This window comes from Anolis carolinensis, chromosome 1, assembly GCF_035594765.1.
Source record: "Anolis carolinensis isolate JA03-04 chromosome 1, rAnoCar3.1.pri, whole genome shotgun sequence".
Classification (NCBI taxonomy): domain Eukaryota; kingdom Metazoa; phylum Chordata; class Lepidosauria; order Squamata; family Dactyloidae; genus Anolis; species Anolis carolinensis.
In genome coordinates, this window is record NC_085841.1 from 66,707,502 (window position 1) to 66,718,027 (window position 10,526).

At 41.8% G+C, this 10,526-nt stretch overlaps 1 protein-coding gene across 1 annotated transcript in view; it reads left to right on the forward strand.

Annotated features, from left to right (window-relative positions):
* The first annotated feature begins 4,619 nt into the window (after window positions 1–4,619).
* Window positions 4,620–10,526, forward strand: part of rps6ka2 (ribosomal protein S6 kinase A2) — a 282,808-nt gene continuing 276,901 nt past the window's right edge. Inside the window, exons 1-2 of the mRNA XM_008124811.2 lie at window positions 4,620–5,093; window positions 10,453–10,506. Of these exons, the coding sequence (XP_008123018.2) occupies window positions 4,995–5,093; window positions 10,453–10,506 (153 nt within the window). The 5' untranslated portion in view covers window positions 4,620–4,994. The remainder of the gene's footprint in view (window positions 5,094–10,452; window positions 10,507–10,526) is intronic.

A 10,526-nucleotide genomic window follows, 5' to 3' on the forward strand; every position in this document is an offset into this window, starting at 1 on the left:
TACAATCATATTATGAATAGGAAGTTATACTTTCTGCATTTCAATTCCCTCTGATGTTCCTGTGTGCATAATCTTCCCCCTTTTCTTAGGTATGTGTACTTATCAGGAAATGCTTTATGCATCTGTTGAAAGTGGCTGTGGTCCATGAAAGCTTGTGCCATGATAAATGTGTTAGTCTACAGCAAGGTGGGCAATTTCTGATGGTCCAGGAGACATTTCTTGCCTTCATTTGGATCTTCCCCAAATCTCCACCAGATTGCTACCTGTCGTCCATGAAGCTTCTATTGGCCCAATTTGCTATTTAACCATAACTTCCCTTCATCAATAGCGGATAGAGGGAGCACAGATGAGCTCCCTTTTATCAGCTCTAGCTCCATGTGGGGACATGAGAGAAGCCTCCCACATGGATGGTAAAAACATCAAAACATCCAGGTGTTCCCTGCATCTTTGCTGGCGTCCAATTCTCTCACACCAGAAGCGACTTGCAGTTTTTCAAGTCAATTCTGACACACACAAAAAAAGACTTATTTTAGAAATCAATTTCTTCCAGATGCTCAAACAAGTTTTTTAATATATTTAAGAGCCAAAACATCTTAAAGGATTATGTTTAAATGGCTTAGATTTCTGAGGGACACAATTTGCCACTGGAAAGTAAAAAAAGAAAAGAAAAAAAAAAGGGGGGGGGGGTGGTTCAGGTCACAGATCTGCAGATCTTTGGACACTACTTGCAGCCTATATTTTGCCCATGAAGGTGCTATAGAGATCTGTTGTTGTTGCTGCCTCAGACTAACATAGCTAATTGGGAACATGCACAATGTGTTACTATTCCCTGAACAGAAAAGGCAATTAAGAAATGCATATTTAATTTATAGTACATTAGCTTTTTTATAAGCATAAGAGTCACAGTGACACAGCAATGTTGGGCTCCATTTAACCCTTTCATCCAGTCAGCAGTCAATAAGTAACATCATCATAGCAAAAGCAAAGTCCTAGTTAAACTATATATTGTTTTGTCAAGAGGAAGAGCAGACATGATCAGAAGACAGCTCATTTGCAATATTGGGCTTAAGATGCATCAGAAGTGAGCATATAGCTTTCAAGGCAAGCAAAACTAGCATTCTTGAATAGGACCTTTTATACAAACTCCAGCACTGAATTTGCACCACAGCTAAACAGATAGTTTGAAACTACATCTTCCTCATCCAGGAATCTTCCATTTACAAACTTTTACTTTGTATTCATAATAAAACTTGCTTTCTGCATTTTGAAATACCACTGTATCTAAAACAATCTACAGTTCTGCACTGACACATTTTCATTAGGTACCTTAGAAATATAAAAACCTCACTGCATTAAACAATTAGTGTCTCAGTGCCTTTTGATACATGTAATTTACCTCAAATAACTGAGCAAATATATGAAGTAATTGCTTTGCAGTAGCTTTGTGCTTGTCTCTGAACAATGTTACACAGATGCACTGCAGCTCACCCAGAGTTTATGAGGCACTAAGGAAAGCATTTTGCCCTGAGCTCAGCAAACAGGGCTGTCGTTGCAACTACTAGGTAATTAAGATGTCCATAATCTATTCAGTGTTCTTTGAAAATCACAAGAGATGCCCACTGTGTGCAACCAATGCAGGCAGTGAATTGTTTGTAAAGCTATTTTTTCAAAGAGATAAACCAATAACATTTAATAACATAAACCTCAGTGTTTGGATTCTGTCACACCAAAAGATGAAGAAAGTAACAAATGTGATTTCCTATTTTAATTAGGTTGGATGGATCTAGGCTTGACTTTAATGGTGACTTTCTATATAAGGTGATATAGAAAATCATCTACAGTAGCCACTGGTCTTTTTTTGTGGGAGTTGGAATGAGGCTTAGTCATGTTTAGATCAGACTTATTGAACCCAAGTTAGTCATGATCAAGTGTTCCATTGTTTCTGATAAGCATGACTAAATTGAGCCCACAGTATTTTACAACTACCCTGCAAATATTTAATTCTTTTGTCCTCTTATTCACTCCATTAGCAATTGCCTGCTAAGGAAAAGGTTTGTCATGGGAATGCTCTACTTCTTACTTCCACTTTTTCTGATAGGTTTTTAAATTATTTAGTGGATATTTTAAAGTGATAAAATATTTCATTGAATGATAACATTATAACTTTCTGTGTTTCTAAGCTTATGATTTAAATCATTTTTCCAACTTTCCTCTTTATGGGCAGAAAAACTGAAAGTGAAACATAATAAAATTTTAAAATAATTAATAAAATTTACAAAAGCCAATTGAACTGCCAATTGAATCTGACTTCAGCACTTGCTTACATAGGACAGCACCCATGGCATCTGAGAGCACCAAGACTCAGAAAAATGGGTCAGGCAACTCCTTAATGGGTTGCTATGAAGGACATTCACACCTGCCTCAAACAGACAAGAGTTCTTTCTCTCACCCTGAACATTCCAGAGATACATAAACCCCACTTGCATAGTTTTCAACATACCTCACAACCACTGAGGATGCTTGCCATAGATGCAAGCAAAACATCATGAGAAAATGCTTCTGGAACGTGGCCACACAGCCCGGAAAACTCTAAGTAACCCAGTGATTTCGGTTATGAAAGCCTTCGACAACACAACTCCTTACTGTTGTCCCTCAAGACTCCCGATGCCAGTGGCAACAATATGAAGATGTGGGGATTGCAAACCATAACAGGTGACACTATCAGAAGGGATGATAACAAAATGATGGACTATAATTTTTGTGTAGTGATTCTGCAGAAATGTTTTTTATATTTTTATATTTTAAAAAATCATGTAGTTAGCTATTACCACACACTTTTGTAAGCAAGGCTTAAATGTACTGTATTGATTTATCTACAAGTCTAAAAGCCTCTGCTAATTTGCTTTTTTGAACCTTCTGAAGTGCATGTGCTCCAGTCAGAACTGGCATTATCACCTAATTATGATGACCCTTCAAATCATCTGCTTTTTTCTGAATGCACTACAAGCATACACTGCTGTTTTTGTTGCTGCTGATGTCATACTCACTGATTTTGTCACATTTTCTGGCATTTTGGTAATAATATTGTGGTATGGTTTGATATTGGAGAAGGTTCATAGAGGTGGCACCAACCATAGAGACACCACTGCTTGTACCTCTACCTGAGATAGTTACCTGTGATCAAGGCAAGCCTATTGCTGCTGCAGTGCACCTTCCAGTTGTTTCCGACTTACAGTTCCCCAAAATGAACCTAAGATATTGACAAGCTGGGAGGTGTCCAGAGAAGGGTGACCAAAATGGTCAAAGGCCTGGAAGCCTGTGAAGGGTGGTTTAAGGAGCTGGGTGTGGGGAATTTGAAGAAAAGAGGGTCGGAAATATTTAAACAGCCATGTTTAAATATTAGAAAGGAGAACATATTGAGGAGGGAGCAAGCTTGTTTTCTGCTGCTCCAGAGCAATTGATTCAAACTATAGGAGAAGGGATCCCACTTAAACATCCAGAAAAATTCCTGATGGTTTGACAGTAAAATATGCTGCCTCAGAGTGTGGCAGAGTCTTCTGGAGGTTTATAAGCAAAGGCTAGATACTAGCTATCTGTCAGAAGTACTTTGGGTTGCTGTGAGTTTTCTGGGCTGTATGATCATGTTCCAGAAGCATTCTCTTCTGACGTTTCACCTGCATCTATGGCAGGCATCCTCAGAAGTTGTGAGGTCTGTTGAAAACTGGGAAAGAGAGTTTATATGGTGGGAGAAAAAATATTGTCTATTTGAGGCAAGTGTTAATGTTTCAATTGGCCAGTTTGATTAGCATTGAATAGCATCAAAGCCTGGCTGTTTCCAGCCTGGGGGAATCCTTTGTTGGGAGGTGTTAGCTAGCCCTGATTGTTTCATATCTGGAATTACCCTGTTTTCTGAGCGTTGTTTGTTATTTACTGTTCTGATTTTAGAGGTTTGTAATACTGGGAGCCAGATTTTGTTCATTTTCATGGTTTCCTCATTTCTGTTGAATTTGACTTGAGGATTTCAATGGCTTCTCTGTGTAGTCTGACATGGTGGTTGTTAGAGTGGTCCAGCATTTCTGTGTTCTCAAATAATATGCTGTGTTGGCTCATCAAGTGTTCTGCTATGGCTGACTTCTCTGGTTGAGTTAGTCTGCAGTCCTGTTTCCCACCCAGAACATTCAACAGACATATAAACCCCACTTGCCAAGTTTCCTATATACCTCACAACCTCTGAGGATGCCTGCCATGGGTTAGGAGAGAATGCTTCTGGAACATAGCCATAAAGCCTGGAAAACTCACAGCAACCCAATGATTCCAGCCTTGAAAGCCTTCCACAACACAAGTTTGAAAGTGCTGGGCATTGAGTCTGGAGCCACCCCATGTGCTGCCTTTTAGGGCTCTGCAGAGTGGTCGGGCACCTGCTGGGAACTGGCGCTGGCAGCCCTTGCCGCAGACTAGAGAACTAAGAGAGAGAGAGAGTGTGTTCAGGGGAAGGGCGGTCGCATTTCTTTCTTTCATCTTGAAAAGGCAACTCTGCTGTAAAGCCCCTTCCCCTGCACACTCGGTCTATCTCTTAGTTCTCTGGTCTGCGGCAAGGGCTGCCAGCGCTAGTTCCCCAGGAGGCAGCAAGTGCAACCCTCTCTCTCTCTCTCTCTGGAGCGGGATACGGTTGCTATAGCAGCCTCCCGCCGTGGCATCCTCAACTTTCTCCCATCAGTGGATCAGGCGGTGGTTTTAAGAGGCACAGCAAAGGCTGGCGCTGGGAAAGGGAGTGGGCTTTGCGCACTGCTGCTGCTCCGCTCGTCGCCTGTCAGAGGAAAGTGCATTGCCTCTCTTCGCGACCGCATCTCCTTTAGCAGCCCCTGCGGCTCTCTTCGGCTGGTGGCCCTTCCAGGAGGAAGCCCCCGGTCGCCCCCCTCCAGTCCTGGTCAGGCTCCTCGCCGATCTCGCCCGCTTCGGTCTTTGCTGGGAAGAGAGGAAGCGGTCTCCCGAAGATGCCCATCGCCCACTTGCTGGAGCTATGGAACAAGATCGAAGTGAAAGAGGTGGAGGAGGAGGAAGAAGAAGCCCAAGAGGAGCCCATGGAAACGGAGGTGAGCCCGGAGCTCCTGCCCCGCAGAAAAGGACACGCGGGGCTTCCTTTCTCCCTAAGGCAGGCATGGGCCACCTTCAGCCCTCCAAGTGTTTTGGACTTCAACTCCCACAATTCCTAACAGCCGTTAGGCTGTTAGGAATTGTGGGAGTTGGAGTCCAAAACACCTGGAGGGCCGAAGTTGGCCCATGCCTGCCCTGGTGGTGCCTCCAGTTGGGAGTTAGAGTCCCAAACACCTGGAGGACCAAAGGCTGAGGACCGCTGGGATCATTTGCTCACCGGAGTGTAAATGGAGTGGCTGGGTGGGAATAAAAAATCACATTCACACAGTCACACAGCGTGTGTTTCCATCGTCCTTCCTTTCCCATTCTGAGGTGGAAGAAGCAACCACTTGTTGATTCTGTTGGAAAGCAGGGGAAAGAGGTCTGAAGTCCTCCTGGCTGCGCTTTCAGAGATGCTTAGAATGCTTAGGACGTGTCCAAAAGAGTGGATAGGATTTCTTGGACAGGACAGGTGGCTCTGGTGCCTTGCAGTCCAGGCAAGCGGCTTGAGTGTGCGGCAATTCTGCATCAGCTCTGTGCCTGGCTCCTTCTGCAAAGGATGGATTGGACAGTGCTAGTGGTGCTTCACAGAAAGTTGGCTTTGCACAGATCCAAACCTCTAGAGACCAGGGTTCATTTTTTTGCTCAGCCAGGGATATAAGTGGATGACATTGGGTGAGTGACACACTCCCAGCCTCGGGAAACTCCACCATAAGTCTGAAATAACCTGAAGGCACAATAACACTAATTTCAAGTTGATTTGAAAAAACCTGCTCCTGTGCCCCCAGATCTTTGTGTTCACTCTTCAAAGGGGCTGTCCATGGGATCACAAGAAGGTGGTCTCTGAATACCCAATAATCTTAGATGAGATTGTAAGAGCAGAGCTTTCCAAACTGTGTGTCTTGGTTGCATTATGTGGTCGTGTTGTGTGAATGTAACCAGAAACCTCAGTCTATGTGAAATCAGCAATAACTCTTATATGGGTTGTCGAAGGCTTTCATGGTCAGAATCATTGTGAGTTTTCCAGGCTGTATGGCCATGTTCCAGAAGCATTCGCTCGTGATGTTTCGATTGCATCTATGGCAGGCATCCTCAAAGGTTGTAATGTAGCAATTGACCACATTGATTAGCATTAATAATAATAATAATAATAATAATAATAATAATAATAATAATAACTTTATTTTTGTATCCCACCTCCATCTCCCCAAAGAGACTCAGGGCAGTTCACATAGGAACATGCCCAATCAACATGGATTAAAACATAAATCAGTAAAATTAACAACATTATAGCCATATAAAACAGAAAACAATCAGGGCCAGCTAACACCTCCTAAGAAAGGACTCCCCCAGGAGTAAGCAGCCAGACCTTGAAGCTATTCAATGCTTGAGGCTATTCAATGCTAATCAAGGTGGCCAACTGAAACATTCACACCTGCCTCAAACAGACAAGAGTTCTTTATCCCACCCTGATCATTCCACAGATAGATAAACCCCACTTGACTAGATTTCAACATGCCTCATTACCTCTGAGGATGCCTACCATAGATGCAAGCGAACATCAGAAAAGAATGCTTCTGAAACATGGCTATACAGCCCGGAAAACTCACAGCAACCCAAATTGATTCTGATGAATAGTTAGTATCTAACCTCTGCTTATAAACCTCCAGAAGACTCCACCACACTCTGAGGCAGCATATTTGACTGTCAAACCATCAGGCATTTTTCTGGATGAGTGGAATCCCTTCTCCTATAGTTTGAATCAATTGCTCTGGAGCAGCAGAAAACAAGCTACCTCCCCTCCTCAATATGTTCTCTTTTCTAATTTTCTATTTCCAACCCTCTTTTCTTCAAACTACCAACACCCAGCTCCTTAAACCACCCTTCACAGGCTTCCAGGCCTTTGACCATTTTGGTCACCCTTCTCTGGACACCTCCCAGCTTGCCAATATCTTAGGTTCATTTTGGGGAACTGTAAGTCAGAAACAGGTAGTTTGGGGAACTGTAAGTTGGAAACAGGCTGCTTACTAACCCCCAAATAGTAAGCAGCCAGTCCTTGAAGCTGCAAAGTCATTCAATGCTAACCAAGGTGTCCAATTGCTACATTAACACTTGCCTCAAACAGACAAGAGTTCGTTCCCCCACCCTGGACGTTCCAGATATATAAACCCCTCTTGCCCAGTTTTCAACTGACCTCACAACCTCTGAGGATGCCTGTCATAGATGCATGTGAAATGTCAGAAGAGAATGCTTCTGGAACATGGTCATACAGCCCAGAAAACTCACAGCAACCCAATAGCTCATATATTTTTAAAATATATAAGATGAAAGGTTTTCATAGATTGTGGCCTCACACATTTTGAAATAACAATTTATGTACGTGTCACCAACATGAAATGTTTGGAAAGCTCTGAGTTAGAGGATTGCAAGGTTGCTTGGATTCTTAATTTATGTGGTATATATGGCATATATTACCAGGCACATTTTCTGTTTGATTTCATACTATCACATCTAATAGAGTGTGTGGATACGTGCCATGTAAATGTGTCCTCAGAATTACAAAGAGTTGTACGTGTGTTGTCAAAGGCTTTCATGGCCGGAATCACTGAGTTGCTGTAGGTTTTTCAGGCTGTATGGCCATGTTCCAGAAGCATTCTCTCCTAACATTTCACCCACATCTATGGCAGGCACCCTCGAAACCTCTGAGGATGCCTGTCGTAGATGTGGATGAAACGTCAGGAGAGAATGCTTCTGGAACATGGCCATACAACCTGAAAAACTGACAGAAACCCAGTTGTATGTGTGTTATATGCATTTTAATAGTGCCCACAAGGAAGTGTGGGTAAAATAATAATAAAAATAATATCTCATTTACTTAAGAGTAAACAAGCAGCACCTTCTATAGTAGATAACCAGATTTCATAATTTGATTTCCTTCTTCAACAAGTGTTTTCCCCTCTCTGTAAGCATGGAACTGATGACTGGTTCTCTTCTGTGTCACTCACTTAAATATAGGAAAATGAAGACTTACTGTTTTAATACATTTATATGGTAAACAGTTTGTGTAAAATTAATTGTTCTTCTCTCTGATTTGCCAACATTATAAAACAAACATTGTTCAAGTACCTTGACAATTTCAAAATTCTGTCTCTCACTGCCTGAACATTAATGGCTACTGTGTAAGTTTTAGAAGAATGGGAATGTTTTCAATCATTGAAATAATATTAGAAACATGAGGCATTCTCAATGTTCATTTTGTAGGTTTAGAATATGTTTTTCTCCCCGCCTCACCTTCAGCCAGCATTCAGTAATCTTGCATTCTGAGAGAGAAGGAAGCTAGCAATTATTTTATTTCCTCACTAGCATGAGTAGAAACATTATACTAAGATCATAGTCCCATTGAAATAGTTGGACATATGTTCCAACAAACATATAGACAACAGATTTACACTGACCTATATGCAAATCTGATATACATCTTTCATATATTTGGCAGCTGATGCTGTATGGGACTAATAAAGAATTAAAGAGCGCATACCAGCAGATATGAATTAAGGGCCAGATTCTCCATGCACTGACTGTAAGCTTCAATGAGCACAAGCCAGCATATTTCTGATTTTCAAAACAACATGAAGAGTACTATCGCTTTGTGAGTGCCTATCAGGTGCCACACACACTCATACACAGTTTTGTAATTTGCGAGCAAGTGGCAACAACAGGTTTATTAAACCCGAAATGAGCTATATAACTAGCATGCTGTGTTTGCCTTGGTGAATCACATTCCTGAAGGGTTATACTAAAGAATCATTGCTGCATGTAGTCCTGGCAAACCCATTGACTCAAAAGGTTTAGGATGGGGCTAAGGTTCTTGTCCTCTTGTTCTGGGAGCAGGCTTCACAGACTGGCTTCATGATTATGAATCTCTCTGTGCTCAGGGAACAGGTTGTGGTGCATGGGGCTACCACCCAAAAGAAATTATCGTAGAGTCACCAAAACTGAAATTGTAAGGTCCCTCTTTAGCTATCAATATGGGTCTGACAGTAGTGAACAAATTGATAGAGTTAAGCAAGGAAACCATGGCCCCCAAGACTGGAAAACCCGAGTGGAGCTGTTGATTATAATGTGTCTTGGAGGTCTTTCAGTCATTCAATGAGGCTGCCATGCTATTTTATCATACCAATGTTTCCCAGTTGATTAAACATGCAGGTATCTACCAAACTTTCAAACAAGAATGTTGAAAGAAATTACATATAGTAAGAATGTTAATATTGGGAGCCCCAGTGGCGAAGTGTGTTAAAGCACTGAGCTGCTGAACTTGCGGACCGAAAGGTCCCAGGTTCAAATCCCGGGAGCAGAATGAGCGCCCGCTGTTAGCTCCACCTCCTGCCAACCTAGCAGTTCGAAAACATGCAAATGTGAGTAGATCAATAGGTACCGCTTCGGCGGGAAGGTAATGGCACTCCATGCAGTCATGCCGGCCACATGATCTTGGAGGTGTCTATGGACAATGCCGGCTCTTCGGCTTAGAAATGGAGATGAGCACCAACCCCCAGAGTCAGTCACGACTGGACTTAATGTCAGGACATTCCTTTGTATAAGAGGAAAGGGACAATTGCTGTCTCATGATTACAGTGTCAGGTACCCACAATTTTTGTTACGTTTTTGTGTTTAAAAATATAAGATAAAACATTTAAAATTGATTCACCATGCTCTTATGTAATAAAGACAATGCTTCCCTTCTTGAGAAACAAATCCTATCCAAACTGGTAGGATTTCAAATTAGGAAATTGATAACATCCATATTATTTTATTTAACCCTATTTATCTTGTTTCTATCCTGCACTTCAAGCACAGACCTTGGAGCAATGTACGAGGGGATATCCTCACAATCATGTGTAAGGTAGTTTAGGATGTAAGACAACAATATATGGACTACACATGTAGAATTAATGTTTAAATAGCTAAGGGCTAAAATTAAAACCCAGGCCATTGTGAAATCCATGGTAGTACTCTATTCACCATAATGCTTTGTCTCTCAACACTATCCATTCTGTGTTACTTTCACTATTTGTTTGGAGGTTTTTAAACAAGGGCTGAGAGGGTATTGATTGTGTATTTGTGGCATGGTAAGGACTGGATGGCCCTTGGGACATCTTCTAGCCCTAGGAGTCTATGAATAAAACTGCTTCCATATCAAGCTTCGAAAATTATACATAATAATGGATCAAAATGATTTCTGCATGTTTGATATGCGCTTTAATTGTCTCCACGTTTTATCCAGTGTCTTCATGACATTTCCATCCCTCTTTTAATTACCAGCCGGCAGCAGAGAATGCCAGCCTGGAAGAAGTCTCAGATGAGTCTACAGATGAGGTAATTCCATTTATTATGAC